At 37.4% G+C, this 23,372-nt stretch overlaps 3 protein-coding genes across 4 annotated transcripts; 2 read left to right on the forward strand and 1 right to left on the reverse strand.

Annotated features, from left to right (window-relative positions):
* The first annotated feature begins 3,982 nt into the window (after positions 1–3,982).
* Positions 3,983–8,499, forward strand: LOC124219340 (cytochrome P450 4C1-like). Its single transcript, XM_046626736.1, has 12 exons — positions 3,983–4,350; positions 4,437–4,543; positions 4,612–4,702; positions 5,263–5,448; positions 5,548–5,617; positions 5,816–5,942; positions 6,580–6,655; positions 6,953–7,071; positions 7,255–7,323; positions 7,420–7,609; positions 7,740–7,919; positions 8,143–8,499. Exons 1-12 carry the CDS (start codon positions 4,173–4,175, stop codon positions 8,307–8,309), a joined length of 1,560 nt encoding a protein of 519 aa, XP_046482692.1. The 5' UTR covers positions 3,983–4,172; the 3' UTR covers positions 8,310–8,499.
* A 6,447-nt stretch (positions 8,500–14,946) lies between these two features.
* LOC124219339 (cytochrome P450 4C1-like) lies at positions 14,947–19,405 on the forward strand. The gene is made up of 12 exons (XM_046626735.1): positions 14,947–15,267; positions 15,344–15,450; positions 15,518–15,608; positions 15,754–15,939; positions 16,037–16,106; positions 16,301–16,427; positions 17,446–17,521; positions 17,775–17,890; positions 18,078–18,146; positions 18,276–18,465; positions 18,610–18,789; positions 19,024–19,405. The coding sequence occupies exons 1-12, from the start codon at positions 15,090–15,092 to the stop codon at positions 19,206–19,208; spliced, it is 1,575 nt and encodes a 524-aa protein (XP_046482691.1). The 5' UTR covers positions 14,947–15,089; the 3' UTR covers positions 19,209–19,405.
* A 2,070-nt stretch (positions 19,406–21,475) lies between these two features.
* LOC124219341 (uncharacterized) lies at positions 21,476–23,079 on the reverse strand. 2 transcript variants are annotated; one of them, XM_046626739.2, is made up of 5 exons: positions 22,973–23,079; positions 22,794–22,875; positions 22,335–22,577; positions 22,092–22,267; positions 21,559–21,888 (listed from the first exon to the last, which is right to left on the reverse strand). In XM_046626739.2, the coding sequence occupies exons 2-5, from the start codon at positions 22,853–22,855 to the stop codon at positions 21,791–21,793; spliced, it is 579 nt and encodes a 192-aa protein (XP_046482695.1). In that variant the 5' UTR covers positions 22,856–22,875; positions 22,973–23,079; the 3' UTR covers positions 21,559–21,790. The 2 variants fall into 2 exon arrangements, with proteins under 2 accessions (XP_046482697.1, XP_046482695.1); XM_046626741.2 differs by lacking the exons at positions 21,559–21,888; positions 22,973–23,079 and adding an exon at positions 21,476–21,549 and having other exon boundaries at positions 22,794–22,922.
* Between the last annotated feature and the right edge of the window lie 293 nt (positions 23,080–23,372).

Genomic DNA, 23,372 nt, shown 5'->3' on the forward strand with positions numbered 1-23,372 from the left:
TCGCCCTAAAATGACACACCCTAATATGAGATATTATAAATAGCTTCAATAAACGCAAAAACAGTAGGCAAGGTATAGGGGTTAGCATCTTTTAGCATAAGTGGAAAGGTCAGACGGACTCTTTTTTTGCTTGGACGCCTATACGGTTCACTTTACTTACGTGAAGGTTCACTTTACTTACTCTATTTATAATATCTCTATGGTCGAATGACAGTGTCACGTTATGCTCATATGTTGTCAACAACGCAATAAGCCGACCGCGGTTTGTTTCAATCGGACAGTTTTTTTTTCAGCATCATTTTCAATGTTAGTTAAAAATTAATGAATAATGGGTCGATGTGACTATTGTAAAGTTGCTAAGAAGAAATATAACCGAAGGACATTCCACAGGTAAGTAATGAATGGATTCTTGAAATAAGTTAGAATAAAATAAAAATCAGAAAGACAAAGCATTCAAAATGCGACCATTGCCGACTAGGCTTACTGTACACTGCTTCAGAAGAAGATCTGCAAAATCCATCGAGAAACTTACAGTTGACGTTGTCAAAGAACCGAGGTAGCTTGACTCTACTAAGTTCCAGTGTCATTTACATAGCTTGCGTCACAGAAAATATGTTTCGACATGCGATTAATCTTAATAGTGGCCATCCACTGGTAGAATCACAATTTTCTGTTGTGCTATGTTCAAAAATAGTGCTCAAATTACTTGAAGATTCACTCATAAGACTTCGCTTTGATGAGATGAACTCATATGTATTCGATGAAAGCCCAGAATAACTTTAATCATGTTAACCATTGTTGCACACGTAAGCGTAAGTGCGGATTATAAATTCGAGCCTAATACTCTACGAATTTGATTCAGATATTACCTCTTTATACGATTCACCGCTTCATTATAAAAAAAGTACCATTCGTTCTGAAAAGAACGTAAAGAATGTTTCAAGGATAGTCCACTTGCCAGTGCATGGTCTTCTTTATTCACTATGAGTAACATACTTACCTACATCGTAGTTGGCAACTTGAACAATAAATTTTACATCCTATCCTGCTTGATTCTTGTAATAAAAATTCATGCTTGATATATGGTATTGTAATTTTCATCATCTTTTGTTAATCACCTTGTATGTATGAATTCTCCATGTCCATGGCATGATATATAATTGTTCCATATGATGAATATGGAAAATTCAAAATTAATATTTTTACTCGTCTTGAATGGAAACATAGGCACGAGTACATAATGACACCTTATCTCACCCTAGGCTCACGAAATCTCTTACCTAACTCTTCATTAGGGGCGTGCGGGCCGTAGAGACCCAATGCCTTTCATTTTTTATACACTGCTCCGAAAAAAATTTCCGGTGCTGCTGTTTTTAGTATCTTCCAGGAATCTTCCATTAAAGCCATTGTCTATGTTGGCGCGCTGTTTTCCTCATTGATTTCGCAATCATAAGTCGTTAAACTTCGTCGGGGTCTCCACGGACCCCACGCACGTACTGGCGTTACTAATCGTGGTGTATAACGGGAACGAATATTTTCTGTGGTACAGAACTAAACGTAAAGTCATTTCTTTGTTTGGGTCAATTGAAATTTTAACGAAAGTTTAAAATCATATTAACGACATAAACTTGGGAATTTATAAATACTTATTTAGTTCGTTTTTCTCATTACATCTAGTTTTTCGTTGCTCGAAAAAGGTACTTAATTCTCTAAGGCAATAACAACTGGACTCATTTATTGAAAAATTTTGCGTCATGGATTATTTTCTTAGTTTATAACTGCGTAATAGCAGCAAGGCTGAAAAAGAACCATTTGCATGGGTAAAATTTTCAGGTTTTTCGCCTTCTGAGATGAAATATTGTTAATTTATAATAAGGAATGAAATTGAAATTTGCAACACGTAAGTTCTTATTGCCAGACGTATAAACCACACATTTTGCATAACCACAATTTTTAATATTAAACCTTATATTTGTATTGCTGATGAAGATATTGCATTAACAACGTGGAGTCTCTGAAGACCTCACGCGCTTACTAGCGCTACGAAAGATGAAAGGTTAAGTAGGTGATAGGCGGTTCATTTTTATTTGTGTAACATTATTATGACTTCTACGCACTGTAATGTTTGCAGGTGGTGCAAGCCTCTGGTCCGTACAACCACGTTATCGTGAGTGATCTTTGCCCTGCTGACAGTGAAATTTTAATTTATAAAGAAGGGAACTTCTCTTTTTAGGTAGACAGACTGTTGGCTCGGTCAACTCGAAACATTCTGATTAACTAGTTATTTCGTTTCACAGATTTTCGGATAAAATACCAGAGCCGCCTTGTTGCGGACTTGGGTAACATAATAATAAGATAGCGAGGCTGCCTATTTTGTAGACTCGGACAATAAATTGCCAGAGCTACCTTTGGACGCTGCTTTCACAGACTTGGGAGGTATAAATTACCCTAGCCGCCACCCTCCTTGGAGCTAGGAAATCAGAACTCTGAGCCCGATGTGACTGTGATATATTTCAACGATATTGATCCAACCTACGACTTGGGATCCCCAACCAATAGTCCCGGACTCCCGGACGGATTTAAAAGAAAAGTTTTTAATCTATTCTAACGGAGTGCGAACTATGTGATATATGAGATTATGTTTCAAATTTTATCTCAGATGTCTAATCTGAGTACCAAGGATGCTTTGTGTCTAACAATAAGTCTCGAAACTGTGAATATTAGCAAAGCCGAAGCTTGATGCGCTATTCGCCGTGAAATTTTTCCAAGTCGCAAATGAAACTAAATTCATCGACTGTCTCGAGATGAGAACAGCGAAGTAATAAGTGAATCAGCAGAGCGGTGTGCTGACAATCTGCTAATCATCAAAGAAGTTACCTCCCACTTTGACTAGGTATTGAAACTACGATATAGACTATAACGACTTTAGTCGAAAATCGAGCTTTCGTTGAAAATACTCGATTATTCACAATCAAGTCGATGAAGACCGACATTTGAGTGATGACGTTTCGATTTATTTTCAACTAAATTTAATATCTGATGATAAAAGAGCAAATACTTTGTTACTTAAGTTTTTTCTGTTAGAACCTATCCTAAACTACCAGTCAAACGCTGTCTTTCAAAATATTATTCCGTTGTACGTACTGGTTGTACGGTAAGTCGATAGTTGACAACAATGCTATTTTCAACCAAATAAGATTTACATTGCCCTACAGAATATCTTTCATTGATTTTTCATAAAACAGTTTCAAAAAATCGACCTAAATCGAAAAGTCGAGTTTTATAGATGATTAATCGATTTTACAAGTTGAGAGATTCAAATTCGATTGGATAGTCGAAAGTCCACTTTTCGCGTCACTTTTCCATCCCTAGGTCTGCTAGCGAGGTGTCGTTCCTTCTCGTACATATTTGTAGTTAAATTCTGGTTCGATCCAGTTCGCGCTGTGTTGCCGCTGCTGATGCCGAAGGTGGAAAACAGATTATCTTCAGGTTGGGCTATGTCCGTGGTCGCTGTTAGCTCTTGTGACATTAACATGTGTCGATCACCTTAGACGTGTTGGTGATTCTCTCTCTCAATGCCAACCTCGGTGGCTGGATGCTTTGCAACACATACGAGTGACTTTTATGGGGCCAACTCTCATGTCAGTTTCCACAATTTATCTGAGTACGCAATCACGTAGCAGTTACTTGAGCCATAATTCTCTTTTGAACAGTTCGAAAAATATGTAATCGTTTAATTCAAAGTTCAGGTACTTACCAAGTTAGATAGAGTAGCAAGCCATGCCTGTAATTCTGAATGCGGGCTTGCGATGAAAATCAGTTTTGTTTACTTGCTCTCGCTGATTTCACATGAGCGATAAAAAATAACAAGCTTGAGTGTCGTATGAAAGAATTGCGTATTCTGAGAATGCCTTGGGGGGAATCATACAATATCACGATGTTATTTAAGTCATTAAAAGAACGGCGAATCTTATTTTACCCTCCAGAGTTCAGTTCGGTCGTAACAGTGGCAGAAGTGATACCTGCCTACGGTTAGTAATATACACGACGAAAGGTTTCATTCTGTGAAGACATAGAGAACAAACGGTCAACTTTTATTTACCGCAAAAGCTGATAACCAGCGATTAACAAATATCGTACAGCCACCCTTACGGACACTCGCGAATTGTAGAATGAATCCTTTGACGGTCGCGATTTGTACCTTGGCGTGCTTCATACTCTACAACGTTATCAAAGTCGCGGTGAAACTTTTGAAAATAGGATCATTTTCCGATTCCACGTCTAAGTTTGACGGACCGCAGTGTATACCTATCATAGGTCTTGCTTATCTCTTCATGGGCAGCGCTGAAGGTAATTAAGGAGAGACATTTTGCCATAGCTAGCGAATATCTAGTAGCTAATGAATTCGTCGTGTTCTGTAATATGTGAAATTACAGCTACTATGAGGAAAATCATTGATATGGGAAAAACATATCCTCCATCTTTTCAAACGTCATTGGGAAAAATTCCAATCTTCGTCACGGGTATTCCTGAACAATTGAAGGTAAAGTAATTCTGACAATCATTCAACGCAGATCAAAGTTGCAGCCATCCATTATTTCACCATTTCAGGTTGTACTTCTCAGTTCAAAAACCATTGAGAAAAATGAGTTTTACGACTTTGCACGGCCTTGGCTGGGAAACGGAATATTCATAGCTCCTGGTAGGTGAATGATCATATTTTGACACTTGAACATGAGATATTAGAGTAATAGGATAGCTTGCTTGGATCGCACAATTTTTCAGATCTTCTGAATTTATATCGCATTCATTTTGGTTTCTTCAACAATGGTGGTGAAAGGAAACGCACGAGCAATTTGGCTGTATGAGTTATATTAAGCGAATGTGCGAATATATGACTCATATACTTTGAAAAAATTACACCTTCATCTAATTCGTGATCCTAACGATACTCACCATATCATTATTGCCGTACCAACAAATAGTCAGATCATTCACAGGCATACCGACGCGAGTCATTATTGTCAAATCGTCAATAAATTGATATGATTGTAATCATGTTTATCATACCATCTCTATCATCCTTACAATCATCAGCTTCGTCATCATCTTGTTGGATTTAGAAGATGAAGAGTAGCGAAATAAGGAAGATGAGGTACATTGTACTGTTAAATTTGTAGAAAAAAAATTTAACCCGCGCATTAGGCGAGTCTGTGTAGTATCCAACATTTTTGCACAATTTTGAAAAGTTTTTTATTTCAGCGTCAATATGGGAAGTGCACCGGAAACTGATACAGCCATCTTTCAATTCCATAGCCCTCAAGTCTTTCGTCGAAATATTTTCCGCCCAGACAGCCATACTGGTTAAAAAAATGGAACGTCACTTGGATGGACCAGAATTTGAAATACACAAATATCTTTCATTGTGTACGTTCGATGTCATTTGCGGTAGGTCATTGCAACTACGTATTAGACAACCTAAATAACATTTGAGTGATCATTTTTTCTTGACTAATGACATGTATAAATTATCATTTTATGTCTCAGAAACGGCTATGGGTATAAATTTAGAAGCACAAACGAAAGAGAATTGTGACTACGGAGAGGCAGCAGACAAGTAAGTCAATAATTGGAATCTCATGAACAGGAAGGTTCTCTTCCTTATCGTTAGTTTTTGACGCGTTATGCACAATGTCCAAACGCTTGAAGTTTACATTATAAAATGTTTACTCGATGATGCTGTCCGAAAAATTTATAGATCGCTTTGACCAAGTATTTTCTCGGTAGGAAAATACTATACGTTCTGTTTATGTAGGGTCATCGCTGGTGTAACCAAACGATCTCTCAGTCCCTGGCTGTACCCGGACTTCATTTTCTATCGTACGCGACTTGGCAAAGACCAACAGAAGAATATCAAATTTCTGCACGGGTTCGTTGACGACGTAAGTATGAAATCTGCAGGTTGTGTTAATTCCTTTGGACACTCCTTGCATCATCTGCTAGTTATAGAGTTTCTTTCTCACAAATGCTCACACTCCGATGCAAAGTTCGTGAGTATTCCTTTAAGGGTCACTTTAAACTTGAGTGTAGAACATCAACCGGCACTTGAAAGTATATATACTACCTTTATTCTTTAGAAATCCGCAACGGTCATAATAACACATGAAGATGAATTTGAAGAACTGTTTCAGTACTTATGGCTACTCGTCCCTGGCTCTTAATTCCATCCCGTTCAATTTTGTTTTGTTTTTATTGTATAGATATATCCATAGTATATTTGGCGGGGTAACTCTGACAATTTTTCAAGCACAAGTGATCGCAACGTGGTGTTTCAGCTTTGTGTTGAGCAATATGATGCCGACACTGCTTGAGAATGGGTACGTTTCTAGCCCTAGCCGCAATACCTAGCCTCTATTCGACGTAAAAAATGTGCGATCACTATCAGTACGCAAAAAACACGATCGTATGACAGATAATGAATGAAGTTAGACAGACTACAAACCAGGTCTCGGATTGCACTAGTATTGGCTTATAGAATAGACAGGGGGCGGGCTGGTGACTTCTGTGGTTTCATTGCAGGTAATACGGGCGAAGAAAGAACGAATAAGCCAGTGTACGAGCCAAAGAGAATCAGTTGGAAATAAACAAGATGCAGGTAAACACCACATACTTTCATTATAGACGTAACGTGTTCCCAAAAAATTCTAACCAGAGTTGGATGAGTGAGAGGTACTGATTCCGATTCCGTCTGCGTCTAAAGCAAGATACCCGAAACAGGCTCAGGGCTATTCGTCAGACATTAAAAACCTGAATTATGAACCCGAAAAGTCTGAACATGATTCACAAAAACATTAAATTTATATGAACTATTTTATATTACTGAGAGCGATTTACTTATCTCGCGTACGTGTAACAACCGTGAACTGTATAATTAACGTTCATACTTACACAGCCAACAGTTTGTTGAATCATCGCGAGATACTGATAGACAATCTTATAAAACTATCCAACCACAATAAGATTCTGACGGATGAAATGGTCCGGGAACAGGTTGATACAATGATGGTGGCTGTAAGTATTGCGTCCGGTTCATATCGGATGTTATTCCAAATTGCTTTGAAAAATTATCATGATAGTCAGTTTTACTATAAACCGGGAAGATGAAACATATGCACATGGCAACGTCAAGTAGACAGCATGAGTGTAGGTACACGCAATTGTGTAATGATCAGTCGTTCCTACACGTTTTTGCAGGGCAGTGACACAACGACAGTGGTAGGATCCTTTGTGATTATGATGCTTGCTTCTCAACCAGGTGTGCAGGTTTGTCTAATCTCCTAATTACTTTGACATCACAGTCTAGTATCTCTATGTCATTGTTAACACGTGCAATTACTCGCATTCGATACCATCGTATAGGAAAAAGCGTACCAGGAATTGTGTGACATTTTTGGAGGAAATGCAGCGGACGATGATAATGGAGAACCACCCGTCACGTCAGAAGTCTTGATGAGAATGACATACATGGAAAGAGTGATCAAAGAAACTATGCGCTTGTTTCCAATTGGACCCTTACTTTTCCGAAAGGCGACGGATGATTTGGATTTAGGTTCGTAAGCTTTCGTCACCTTATCTATTCTGTTACTATTACATCTTTGCAAATACTGTGCTCCGTGTAGTAATACATTGTTGTAAATACGTGCATGAAGTTACTTCTTAGACGATTACTGATATTATAGGCAATTGTACTGTACCAAAAGGAAGTACGGTCGCTCTCAATATTGTAGCAGTTCACAGAAATGAGAAATACTGGCCAGATCCTTTGAAATTTGATCCGGACAGATTCCTACCTGAAAGATTTGCACAACAGGAACCATTCTCATACTTACCATTCAGTGGCGGTCCAAGAAATTGTATAGGTGAGGAAAATAGCCGAGTTGATAATATATAATCGAATATCATTATACTGATGATCTAATGGAACTGGTCGATATCTGCACGTATCTTTATGGGATATATTTATAAAACGGAAAAATGTTTGGAATAACATGAGTAATAGAAGTTTTGTTGTCAATAATTGTGGATACAATGAATATAGGTGCACTAGAAAAAATGACTGGATGATTTATGTTCCATTTTCAGGATCGAAGTACGCTATGATGTTAATAAAGACATTCACAACGATGATTCTTCGAAGATACGTTTTAGCCGTGGATAAAGTGACACCAGTGGAAGATGTACGATTGAAGATGGAATTTATGATGAGGCCCGCGGTCCCAATCGCAATTAGGATCAAGAGACGCACATAAGAGCATAAATTTTTGTAAATTAACGTTTGTCATTTTCAGAGATATTTGAGGAGCCAAGTATGCCCCATTTGGCTCGAGAGACAAAATAATATCGTTACATATTTACGTGTGGAGAACGATTATACCAGGTTGTGGGAATTTTTTTTTTTACTCTCAGTATCATTTATTATCGGCAGGTGTCGTGTATAAGTTGTCATTCAATAAAAAAATACTACACCGCACATTCGTACATGTGTATCAAATTATTTTTCCACGGATTTGACCCTACCTTCGGTTTTATCGAAATCAATCGCATTGGGCCAAAACTGGAAAGTTTGTTTCGGGTAGTAATCGAGTGTAAATGGGTGTAAATTCGCTCCCTCTACTTTTTTCTTGTGGGAATTTAGCATCATCTATGAATTGGGGGAGCGAATTTACATCTAATTTCGGTTTTTTTCGTGAAGGTCTTTTATTCGTTAAAAAAAATGTGTTTTAGATTTGTAGCAACATTTGACTAGGAACGGCTTTAATATTTTCAGTAAGATGAGAACCAAGAGTTCCGCGCTTAAGTAAGTTAACCAAAAAATCCAACCTTATTGGATCTTTTTGACACGACTCGTGTTATATCGATTTATAATGATTTTATAAAAATGAAGTGTACCTCCATTACAGTTTATTTTCAAAATCCGAAAAAATTCACCTAACTTTCGTCAAATATTGTGATAAGTAGAAAATATGGGACCTCGTTGTGTAAACATTTTGCGGAATGTGGTCCAGTTGACTAAGAATGGTCCGTATGATAAATTTTTTAAGTTAATAAATATAATTATTTCATATTGCGCCTAGAGAATCCGTGATTACGAGTAAACTATGACACCTTATCTCACCCGAAACTCACGCAATCTCTCGCCTAAATGAATCATGTGCAGTTAATTTTTTGCGTGAGACTTCCGTGATTTGTACACGCATACAATTAGTGATTTTCGCGGGATAAATTCTCAGTTTTTAAGATTAATCTGATGCTTAAATCATGTGTCAGTTACTTCCGGCATCATTTTGTTTTGCGTAAAATACTGCTTGGTAGCCACTGACATGGAAAATTATCGTTTAGCCGAAATGGAATTATACGCGTCTCGACAGTGGGAATTTTTTCTCTCAATTTTAGTGGAGCCTCGACTTCTCTGGTGTCATTTCACGCCACGTACTTTCATGTCATGGAGATAATTTCTGAACCAATAATTCTGAACATCGGAAAATGTATCACCACTCGAGAGAATTGAGGCTGTGAAATTTGCTTTTATGTGTGATACTACAGATGTTGCAGAAAATAAGCGAAACTGCTAACTAGGGTCAGTCTCAAGGTCAGGTACTTACCATATCTAGTAACAAGACTAATTTTGCGCTGCAGTTAGTCATATGTGTTTATTATTGTAGTCTCGTCTCACAGTATGATTGTCTAATTTTCGTAGCGATGGGTCTAAATTTCTGATCCACTAGCAACGTGATCATAAATCGATGAGGTTCATAATCATCTCATGAGTAACACAGGTCTGCGAATTATATCTTTTAATTTCCCCCTTAAATAATAATGTTTTTTCTTTAGGTCTTTAGTTATGTTGAATTAAAATAGAATTTCACCATTGTTTCACCGAAAAATTCGTATATATTTTGTCTCATACATTTTGCTGAAAAGAAATCACTTCATTCGTAAATTAACTCCGTACAAATTATGTGAGACAGATTCTTCCTCGACTTCGTCAGTTGGTAAAACAATCCAGTACATACGGTCGCAATAATTTTCAAACGTTAAACTTGTAATTCAATAAGAAACACGACATTGTTGATCACAATTTGTTTTAGACGATCGGTGGAGAATAAAATTAATTAATCAGGTGATTGTAGTTGAATATCAGTATTTTATCATTATCTGCGCCATCACGGGAACTTTTATAGTTGAATGTAACTTATTGTTGGAGATTAGCTTCAGTGACACTATTTAAAGCTCTGTTTCATCTCGTTTTTCTGACTGCAAAAAGTCTTTCATTCCCAGATCCAATTGTGTATGAATTAGATACGATGCCTGTCGTTTCTCCAGTAACCTTTAAATTTATTTATCAGATATTCCCGTGGCCTCAGTTACTGATGGATAATCTCTTGAGGCTATCCAGTGACAACAAAATGCTAACAGATAAAATGGTCCGGGATCACATCGATTCGATAATGATAGCCGTAAATATAATACACTATTCGTATTAGATAGCAGCTTTTTAAAATTGTTACGCTTGTCGGTTTTATCATTCATAGAAAACGAAACAATACGTAGCAACATAAGTCAGCAACATGAATGCGGCTGAACGTGAACGCAATTGTGTGTTTAATGTTCCCTCTCAGGGCAGTGATACAGCGACCACCAAAGTGAACTACTCGATGTTGATGCTAGCATCTCGCGAAGGCATCCATGTATTTTGATTATACTATTATACAGTACGTAATGATCCAAGTCCTATAAAAACAAGCATTGCGTGTTGAGCACCTCTTATAAGACTCTGCGGAGACACACAATTATTCGTTTTTCATATGATCCGACAGGAAAATTTCGGAGAAAATGTATCAGACGTTGACAGTCAAGAGTTACACATCACGATGAAAGTTTTACCGAGAATGACGTACATGAATCCAGTGATCAAAGAAACTATTCGCCTATTTCCCGTTGTATCCCTGGCCTTCCGGAAGGTGACAGACGATTTGGATTTAGGTTCTCAAGCTTTCGATAGCTACTCCATTCTTCTGCTATTGCATGTTTTTGAGTACATACTGTCCTTGAAATCAATTGATATAGTCATTCCTCAAATAATCATCAATTTTGTAGGTTAGTTTACTTGTTATTATTCAGCTTCATATCTGGTGTAATTTTAAGTGGAAGAATGAAATAATTATTGAATCGAATATATCAAGATGGTTTGGTTTCCTAGAGCTTATAATAGGATTACAGGTGTGCGCATGCGGAAATTGATTCTGCGACAACTAATTTTTATCTGTACGCAAAATTAATCCCCGCATACTTACCAATGGGAATACCGGTTCATAAATGAACGAGTGTCTCTCAATTTCAGAATCGAAGTATGGCGTGATGTTTATGAATATAATCACCGCAATTATTCTCCGTAAATATGTTTTGACCACGGATGAAGTGGTATCAGTCGAAGATTTACGTCTGAAAATGGATTTTGTGCTGGAACCTGTTGATCCTATCACATTAAGGATTGGGAGACGTCCAAAAAAGCATGCCGTTAAGTGAGGCAACATTACATACATAATACTATCCACATACCGGTACCAATTGTGTTTCATACTATAAATTATAAGCAAAATGACTACACTTGACATTTATATAAGTAAATTATATAAGTAAAGTTGAAATTGAATGATTGTGGCCCCAATTAACGGGAATTTTCTCAACTCCAAAGTGATTAAATCTTAGATGCGATTGGTGGTGTAGTTGGTTTTTTTTTTTGCTCTTGTTTTCAATATCTTCCGAGAATCGTTCTGTTTTTCGGAGAAATTTTTCAAAAAATGTTGGTTCAACACTGAACTGAATAAGAATCCAAGTGAACAATTTCACGATAAGACGAGATGGCACAAGATTATTCTCGCAGCGCGGAAATATTTTGCGTGGTTCGCGTCATTCCGCAAAAAAATCCTTGCGCGGCGATTGTTGTACGAAAACCCCTCACGCGTTTTATACGCGCGGTATCTTACGCGCGATAAATTTTTGCACGGTAAAATTTGGCCCCTAACGATTATACCATCTGCACTGACGTTATACCTTAGAAGTATACTCGAGTAACCATTCATTATTACTTACAAAAAGTACAAGTACGTCTGAGAACTACGTAATTGAACTAATAGCTATTTTTCGAGTTCTCGATCAATGGAAACTGCTGAAAACAACCCACAAGATAAGCTTTGCGGGGAATTGAGTGACTGACTCCTGCTGGTCCATCCCAGGTGATTGGGAGAGAAATGAACGAATTACTCAGCGTAGGGATCATAAAGAATCCAACTTCAAAAAGGCCAACGTTACACTCATAAAGAATCAGCCGATAACGAATAAGACACAGCTAGCAAGTGCCGATACAGTATAGACCATATTTTGGATACAGACGTAAAGTAACCCAAGAACGTTTTTGTTCATTAACGGTGCTTTTCTTCCCTGAAGCTTTCGGCCTCACAAATTTTAGGAAAGACATCTGGAAACTGACGCGGTTTGATGTTGGGACGAAAGGTTTCAACACCGCTTACGCGGAGACTGATACTTGAGTTATGTATGATGTTCACCGGTTTTATAATTTCGTCTGTCTTTTCGTATCAGATAACTTGATGGCTCAACCTCACTACTGGTGGACAATCTTTTGAAACTATCCAACGACAAGGAAACACTGACGGACAAAGCGATCCGGGATTATGTTGATACAATGATGGAGGCTGTAGATACAACGCGCCGTTTATACTCGATATTATTATTGCGACTTACTGATCCGAATATTTGAAATTTGATCCGGAGAGATTTCTACTCGAAAGATTTGCGATATAACAACCATTGTTAATACTTACCATTTTGTGCTGGTCAAAAGGATTATATCGGTGACGGAAATAGAGAAGAGTTGGTAACACTTTTGTGTCACTGTAGTGATGATTTGTTGGGATTAGCTGAGATCTTTATTTAGCTTTGTCGGTTATACATATTGTTTTGTAAAAAATTTTTTGATATAGAATAATTAATAAAATTGATATACAAGGACATAGATTTGAATTTGCTGAGAATTACTTCATGGGTTTGTTCCATTTTCAGGAACGAAGTATGACGCTTGATGATGATAAAGAAGACATTTACAACAATGATTTTTCGGAAATACGATCCAACATAAAATTCGCTTGAAAGTTTTATGACCTCAAAGATAACATAGTCTGCCATTTACTGTTACGATTTCGTAGATCTCATGACATTTCTTTATTTCTGCGACAAATGAAAATGGATTGGAGCGTTTTTGTTCAAAATTGCGTATAGAATGAGGCTTTCAAGCCCATTTTTGCATTTGGGACACGAAATTGCGATATTAATACTGCCTTTTTTGCATGAAATTGAGAAAAATGCTGTAACTGTTGTGCTATTTTTTTAAAGTATCTAATGACCAAATGGCGGATACAGGTTTAGTTTCGTAACTGACCACTCCATTAGGTATAAGTTTCGTCGATGTCAGCTTAGTGCTCTACACGTTAACAGATTTGGATTCGGATACACGAATTTCAAAAGACCCTCAAAGTTAATGGATACCTTCGATATAAACTGTCTCTCAAAACACTTTTGTGAGGTTACATATATGGCATTCCTTGTGATATGGGCCAATTCCTGCAAAACGTTATCGAAAATTATTCACAATTTCTTAAATTATTTAAAAAGAAAGGAAAGATCACGTGACTTAATATTTTCGATCAATTAGGAGAATTATATTGTTTTTGCGATGGTTTTCAAGAATAACTAAAGTCTCTTATTCGACTATAAAAATGTGTGTTGTCAAACAAATTTTGACTAGAAACAGCTTGCACATTTTCAGTAAGATGAGAACCAAGAGCTTTTGAATCTACCTCCTTTGACAAGACTTACGTCGCATCGATTTATATCGATTTCAAAATGAGACGGCCTCGTTAACAGTTTGTTTTCATAAAACCGAAAATTTCTTCAAGTATTACAATAAGTTGGAAAAAGGGATGAATGTTTATTTTTTTTATTTTGCCGAATGTGTACACTAAGAATGCCCTGTAGGATAAATTTATCAAATTCACAACTAAAATTATTTCATCTTACGCGTAGAGAATCCATAAGTAAGTACGAGTAAATAATGACACCTTATCTCACCCGAAGCTCACGCAATCTCTCGCTTAGGTGAATTAAAGACGGTTCATTTTTTGCGTGAGACTTCCGTGATTCATACACGCATACAATTATTAATTTTCGCGGGATAAATTCTCAGTTTTTAAGATTAATCTGACGGTTAAATTATGTGTCAGTTACTTCAGACATCGTTTCGTTTTGCGTAAAATACTGCTTGGTAGCCACTGGACGTGGAAAATTATTGTTTACCCGAAATGGAATTATACGCGTCTCGACAGTGGGATTTTTTTCTCTCAATTTTAGCGGAACCTCGAATTCTCCGGTGTCATTTCACGCCGCGTGCTTTCATATTATAGAGATAATTTCTGTACCGATACTTCTGGATATCGGAAAATTTCTCATCATTTGAGAGAATTCAGACTGTGAAATTCGGTTTTAGGTGTGATCCTACATACATGTGCCGAAGATAAAGTCAAAACTTCCATCAGTCTCAAATGTCAGATACGTATCATTATACTTGTGAAGCTGTGTATAAGCAACGATTCTCGAATATGGGCTCAAGTTAAAATCATGAGTTTTTATCCGCACTCATTGACTTCATGTAAGTGGTCAAGAATGATAGATCTTGTATGCTTAGGTCTCGTTTAACAATATTACGTAATCCGTAAGTACCTTAGTGGGGAATAAATTAGGCTCTTCTTTACCTTTAAAAGAGCCGTGAATCTAATTTAGGCTCTCATAGATCAGTTCAGTCTAAACAGAGGCGGATATGTTAATTATCCTTGGTTAATAGTACTATAAGGTGACAGGAATTATTCAATAAACATAACGCGTTGACTTTTCTACGTCATAATAGGTGATAATTACCGAGTGACAGACGTCCCTTACCGAGACTCGCGAATACCAAAATGGACCCTTTGACGGCAGCGATTTGTGTGGTGGCGTGCTTTATATTCTACAATATTATCAACGTTGCGATCCAGCTTTTGCTAATCGGACCTCTCTCTGATTATGCACCTAAATCAGAAGGGCCCCGAACGTTGCCTTTTATAGGCGTCGCGTATCTAACGTTGGGCGGCACCGAAGGTATGTAATTACGGAGTAACATTTTTTCCTCGTTAGCTAATAAAACCATCGCGTTTTACAATCTATGTCATTACAGTTACTTTGAAAAGGATCCTCGAAGTGGGAAAGGCGTATCCTCCATGTTTCAAAACCTCAATCGGCAATATTTCAATCTTCGTTACGGTTATTCCTGAACAACTGAAGGTAAAATGATTTAATAATGATCTAAGGCAGTACGAAATTCCAGTCATGAATTGATTCGCAATTTTAGGTACTGATTCTCAGCTCAAAAACCACAGAAAAAAACGAGTTCTACGATTTCGGGCGGCCCTGGCTGGGAGATGGATTAATCACGGCTTCTGGTAGGCGAATAATACGTCACTTCGTCGTTAAACTAATTGCGAATCCAGTCGATTGAGATAAAGGCTTCTGAATCACGCAACTTGCATCACTTCTCAACGACAATCCAAAGTTTTTGCGGCATTTCGATAAGTCTTTTTATTACAGGGTCTGTATGGAACGTGCACCGGAAGCTGATTCAGCCATCTTTCAATCACATGATTCTGAAGTCTTATGTAAATACATTTGCCGCCCAGTCATCCATAATGGCCAAAAAACTGGAGCGGCACTTGGATGGGCCAGAATTTCAAATACATAAATACCTTTCACTGTGTACGTTGGACGTCATATGCGGTAGGTCACTGCAGTTATGTTTTGGGCGACCTAAACTACATATTCCTACATACTTTATCCCTGACTAATGACGCGTATATGATAATTTACATCACAGAAACGGCTATGGGTATAAAATTAGAGGCACAGACGAGTGAGAGTTGTGACTTCGGAGAGGTGGTAGAAAAGTAAGTTCAACAATTGGAATTTTATTGACGTAAAGATTATCTTTCTCATTCACATTTCATCCACAATGTCAAAAAACTTCAAGCTACGCGCGATGTAATTTTTACGGAATGACACACTCTGAATAATAGACTACTTTTATTGAGCAACCGGTTTTATACCTGGGACGAAACTACCGTATGTTTTGTTTTCGTAGCGTAATTTCAGGACTGGTCAAACGGATTACCAGTCCCTGGCTGTATCTGGACTTTATTTTCTACCGAACGCAACTTGGCAAGGAACAACAGAAGAACATCAAGTTTCTGCATGAGTTTTCTGACAATGTAAGTACGAAATCTCTAGATTCGTTCCATTTCTTTTAAGATCGGCCGTGTCGTCATTTCATCGGAGAGTTTCGCCCATGCGAATGCCTAACGTACAATTAGTGCTCTGATAGCCAAAGACTAGTGTTTGTGTCGACATTGCCTCAACGACTTGTATATTGTATATTTTGCTTGTTATTTTATACTGAATAGATGATATCGACTTATCGACCGTTTCAATACTGTATTTTATTTTATTTTTTTTCTTTAAACAATAGCAGTTTCTTGCAAGGGTCTCGTACTGAAGCGGTACGACCTATGATTAGTAGAATTGAATTAGACCCTTCCTTGTCAAGGTGACTAAGAATTGTCTTTTTCTGATCATCACACGAGCCTTGTCGTTCCCACGAGTCCTACATCGCTAGTCGAACTCTTAAAGAATCTCATGAGTCGACCAGGTTATTTTTTAAGCTTGCGAGTTAGAATCGGGCAACCATCTATAGTCTGATATTTTCTAGAATTAAGCCATGAATTATCCTGTGTATATATAAAAGCGAAGCAACGTTACTTACCCGTAAATTCGGTACTTATTAGCTCTAGATTTAATTTTGTAATATCTGTTATAAAAAAAAAAGAAATGCGGCCCGGCACGGAACGATAATGACGAAGAAGAAAAAGAACAATATTTTCACCATATTTGATGTTCAATAACTGGAATTGTTCGAAAATTACAGGAAACGTTCTTTCTCCCTGGGAAGTCAGGGTGTGCAAGTTTCGTCGAAAACTGGTTACAATTAGTGGTTTACAAGATATGATGCATTAATTATATATGTGAAGTATAGCGGCTAGTTTGGCTGGGCAAATGATTCTTGGTAGCTTTGATGATATTGGCCTACGGATAATTGACGATGATTCAATGCCGCGAATCTTGGTTAAATAGAAATTAATCCTGGTCTCACAATCAGTCGACACCAGTATTGACCATAGGAGTTTCAAAAATATAAGGAACTAGTCATTGACCTCTGCAATTTTATTCCAGATAATACGAGAGAAGAAAAAAGAAATTCACCAGCGTACGAGACAGAGGGAATCAGCCGACAATGAACAAGTTGCAGGTAAACAACTGACAGTTTCATTATGGACGTGAAGTACTATAAGAATTAACGGTACTGGTTGTGACATCATTTGTATTCGAAGAAAAACATCCGAAAACAGTCTCACAGTCATAGTCAGACATAGAATCGAAAAGCCTAAACATCATTCCTGAGACAATGACAGATGAATGATTTTAGGTTACTGCACGTGATTTACTTTACGCAAGTGTAACGACTGCCATCTTCATATATATCGTTCGCATTTATATTACAGATAGCTCGTCGACACACTTTGAGACATTGATAGATGGTCTTCTGAAACTATCCAACGACAATAAGATCCTGACAGATAAAGCGGTCCGGGAACAAGTCGATACAATGATGACGGCTGTGAGTGTTGCGTTTGATACATACTGGATATTATTCAAAGGTGGTGGCTTTTAAAAATGATTACTATAGTCAATTTTACTACAAACTGGAAAGAAACAACGTAAGCGTACCATTTTTACTATGACAAAATGAGCGAAGGCTAACGCAATTATATGATGATTAGTCGTTTCGAATTTTTCTTTTTCAGGGCAGTGACACATCTGCAATAACAGCATCCTTTTTGATGATGATGCTAGCTTCTCACCCAGATGTTCAGGTGTGTCTAATATACTAATTGCCTTGACTTTGTAGTCGAAATATTGCGTATACAGGCATTTCATGCTTTGTATCTTTAATGCTGTGCGAAGTCATCCCATTATTCGCATTTAAATATCGTCGTATGTAGGAAAAAGTATACCAGGAATTGACTGGCATATTTGGAGGAGATTCAGCATACGATGACAGTGGAGAGTTACAGATCACGCCTGAAGCCTTGTCAAGCATGATATACATGGAAAGAGTGATCAAAGAAACTATGCGCCTCTTCCCAGTTGCACCTATAATCTTCCGGAAGCTGACCGACGATTTGGATTTAGGTTTGCAAGCTTTCGTTCATTCATTGTTCATTCATCTCCTACCGTATTTTCAAAAAACCGGGTTTCAAAGTTAAAGCCGTACCTAATATGTATTGCAACGAGGTGTACGCGGAGTTACTTCATAAATGAACACTGATTTTTCAGATCAGTATACTCTGCTGAAAGGAAGTACGGTCGCTCTCAACATTATAGGAGTCCACAGAAGTGAAAAGTATTGGACAGATCCGTTAACATTCGACCCGGACAGATTCTTACCTGAAAGATTCGCGAACCAACGACCATTCTCCTACTTACCGTTCAGTGGCGGTGCAAGAAATTGTATCGGTAAGGGAAACACCAGTTTTGACAATAGTTAAATATCATTATACTGATGATTAATTGGGATTGGTTGAGTTATTCATGTAGCTTTATGGAGTATGTTTCAAGATTGACAAACGCTTTGAACGAAATAATCAATTGACTGATTAAATCAGAATAGTTCTGCTGTCTTGTGGATAGAATTGTAGTTTGCCGATGAAAATGGCTGAATGAGAGTTGACGAGTTGGCTTCAATTTCAGGATCGAAGTACGCTATGATGTTCTTAAAGACAATTGCAGCAACGATTCTTTGGAAATACGTTATAAGACAGGATAACGTAATACCAGACAAAGATGTACGGATAAAGATAGAATTTCTGTTAAGACCCGTGATTCCTATCTCAGTAAGGATCGAGAGGCGCACACGGAAGCATGATTTTGCTTAAGGCAACATTAATCATACATGTTTCAGAATCGAGGTATACGAACTTCGTTAGTTTGTTACCGAGGAAAAATATCGTTACGCATATGGTTTCGGAAAAGAATTATTTCGAGTTGCGGGAGAAGTTTACCACTTTTAATGTTAATTATTATGAGTATATTTTGTGATTTTCATCCGAAATAAAAAGGATTGCAGTAAGAACATTCGCATGTTGATGATCAATCATACTATCCTCATGAAAATCGTCAATCATGCCAAAAGTGTGTCAATATTCGTGTCAACTGATATCAGACACTGTATTTTTGTAGAAGCTATACATATAACTAATTGCAGTAATTCCATATTGTCATAAATCGCCATTAATACTTTGATTCGTGATATTCTTGAGCATGAACATTTGAATAGTTACGATTTAGAGTAGAGGTGATCAGAAACGACTTACTCTCATCGCAGGGAACAATTACCATCCACTGTAGAACATCACTCATACCTGAGTAACATGTAGATTACATTCTACTTTCACTCAGGCACATCTCGAGACTTGTATTTAAAAATGATTCCAAAGTTCTGGAATGGTGATTTTTCTTCAATTTTTGTGTCGCTACTGCATTAATTGGTTCGTTCAGTTTTCAATCATGACAATCTTGGAAAATCTTTCTACAGTAGAGATCACGGACTTATGCGGGGATGCGGCGAAAGAAGGAAAGGGAATCAGAGCTGTCAGCCATCATGATGAGCTAAATAGATATACGTATAGCACGGACCACGGACGCACACGGATGTATACGCACGTGCAGTTGTTTATCATTGTATACGTTAGGTCAGAAGGTAGCCGATCACGGACTGAGAATTCAGAATAATACAACATGCCTTATTGTGCAGCCCCTAATTGCAAAAACAGATCTTTTTCATAATCACAAAAACAATGTGAGGTCGAAGTAGAGAATAAGGCTACATTTCACCTGTAAGTATAAGTAACGCTTCTGGAACTGTAAATAATGCGAATACTGTGATAACAAGTGATGTATTTGTATCTATATTCATTCAGGTTTGGTTTTTTCTTTGTATACATTTATACTGAGTATTATTCTGGTTCTATGTACAGGTGCTTTGTACCTCTATAGAATGTACGCCGGAATTAAAATTGGATTTAAAAAAAATGTGCTTGCCTGCACAGTTTCTTATACAAAAAGAATTGAAGCTGAGTTCGTACATACTTACACAGTCCGAGGAAATGGTTTATGGCAATGATCTGTTCGAAAAAGTAATACTGCCTACAGTGAATCGTTTAAGCGTGGCGCCCGAAAACTTAGCTCATCAATATGGCCGATGTGCTATCACATGTACTCTCCCCAAGGCGCATACCCCTCGCCGTCAAGTCTAGCTTACGCTCCGTCCATAAGTCCGTGCTAGAGACGCTAGAGTTGCTGATGTCAGGTTTTTTAAGAAGGGGAATGCTGTAATCGCGTGATACAACTAACAAGAGGAATAGATAGACAATAACAAACGGACCCCATGAACCTCATGGAACTTGACAGCAAGGTCCCTAGATATACCCTGACAGTAATGTCACTAGCGTTACCCTGGTAGACATTGTGAGAAAACGATCCTGCTCCTTTTTTCTGGCCGCAAATGAAGTCAAAAAGCTTAGATCGATCGTTCTTATATCTAGGCTCTGTTAGCGATAGCTTAGGTGATGTAGGGATCCGTTGACTCGAGTGGTCGCAAAATTTGAGGCTTGCGAACGAATGAAGTTCGTAGTTAGCGAATCCCTAGATTCCCTAAATTCCCTAGAATCCCTTATTCGCTAACCAGTCGCTAACCTATATGGTCACGTCATTTCGGTTGCTTATTCCGGGGGCGATCACTGATATATATATACACTGGATTGGATATTACCGTATACTCTACGTGTAAGCTCGTGTGTCCAATTGAACACTTGAATTTCCGCCATCTTGTACAGAAAGTTGTCACAGAATGCGCGCTAGATTTGAACTGCGTAAAATATGCTATTTAAATCTAACGATATATTCGTCACACAAAAAAGTTTTTGACGAGTAAAATAATGTTTGATACATTAAATGAAGAACAAATCATTTTTTCGAAGGTATATTATTATTTACAATTATATGATGTAAAAGATCATTAAATAATATGACGAAAAACTTGTATTTAAGCGTGATTTTTCTTTATGTTCAAAAGAAGTCCTCAATTCTAAGAAGTTTCCGTCCATTATCCTTTATCCTATGGTGGGCTGAATTTCATACGGATTATTCGAAAATTTGTATAACACTAATTCAACCGTTAGGGAATCCATTTACCATCCATTGATCATCAAAGTGGAGCTTAAGACATGTAAAAAAAGTTTTGAATTAAACTATATCGAATTGGGTGAGTAAAAACTTTATTCAAAAATATGGAGAATAAAACATTCCTTGCAAACGTTAAGGAATTTTTATAGAGTTGCGTGCGATAAACCACAACAATATAATTAGTAGTATCAATCCACAATCCATTCACATGAAGAAAAAGTTACAAGCACAATGAAAAGAAAATAAAAAAGATGTACATATCTGAGCATGCAAATCAGGTACAAATGTGTAGGTGCTCATGTAATTTGGTTACATTCACTGTGGTGGGCCGATCGGATTCATCCTGAAATTCGGTCTGCTGCAAGTTTTCACCTACAGATAAGTTACTAATAAATAACGACAATGGAAATACACAGAAATGTGTCACACACGATTTTTCTGTAACAGAGCACTTTATAATCTGTAGGTAATTAACCGCTTCGACGACATTGACGCAATTGTGCATCACATCAACGTGTCTTTATGCACACTGAGTTTTCTCTGACCTAAAAGGGATTAATAGTTTCAGATCTTACCAAATAACGTTGGGATACTGCCTTTTCGTAAAGTTATATAATTTTTACTTTTCTTCTGAAAGCAAGAGAGTTCAAAGTGGTCGGAACACAGAAAGCTATCACTTGATGGAGACCACGGACCAATGTTTATATTTGCGATCCACTGCTTCATAATATCAGGTTCATCCAATGGGAACCTACATAACAAGCAAAGTTTAAATTTATTAATTCACACGTTATGTTGCATTGAGTAACGGTACTTACTTGAAGAATGAATAGCCACGTCCATATTCCCTTAATCGGTGACAAGATGAACACTCTGATTTTGGGTTGTCAAATATAGTTGGTACACTGTTCTTTTTCAATGTAATTAGGAATCCTGTCCTATCAAAGCAGTCATTTGTAAAATGAGCCGAACACAATGTGCTATTTCGGTTTGGCTTCCAGTCCTTCCTCCTCATTTCTTTTAACCACTGCTGAAGGTGCAACACATCTTTCACGGGAAATCTACATATCGAATTATAATTTAATCCCTGAGTCAATAATACCCGAGTTTTCAATTTCAATTATAATAAGATCGGTTCATAATTCAAATATTGTGAATTTTTACTGACACGATTCGTACGTTATAATACTCGTTAAATATAATTAGTAAATACTTCGTATGCTGACATAACCTCTGCAAGTTATCATTTGCAGAACGCTTCAGCGTTGTATACTCACTTGTGAAATGATCGCCCACAATATTTTGATTGCTTTGTTTTGCAAAAAACGCAGGTACTCATTGTTACCTCAATAATTGTTACTGTAATTTTCCAACACAATCGATTATATACACATACATATATCACGTATATATTTGTATATATCTGAAGTGACAAGAATCTGTACAAAATGGCTACCGTTCAATTGGCGTGACGGCACCACGCTTAAATCCAATCCAGTGTATATATATATCAGTGGGGGCGATAGACACCGTGATGACGTATGAATATATTAGCGGTCGGACAAGATGTCCAACCAACTTGACAACAATAACAGTTAGTAAGTAAGTCGCTTCCGTAAAATCAATACCGACGCTAGTCCGTCTGGTTCAGGATTCAGTCGTAAATGAAATGGATTCACAGCGTGTCTCGACACTGTAATTTCTTACTTATTTACACGTGAGTCATTTTTGACCTTCAAGCCGGTCGATGAAAAGGTTTTATGACCTAACAAAGGAGCTGTATAATTTTGAAATTATCCCGAGCAATTCATTTTATTTCACGACAGTGCTATCATAAACTTTCACGGCAATCCAAA

This window comes from Neodiprion pinetum, chromosome 5 (assembly GCF_021155775.2).
Source record: "Neodiprion pinetum isolate iyNeoPine1 chromosome 5, iyNeoPine1.2, whole genome shotgun sequence".
NCBI lineage: Eukaryota > Metazoa > Arthropoda > Insecta > Hymenoptera > Diprionidae > Neodiprion > Neodiprion pinetum.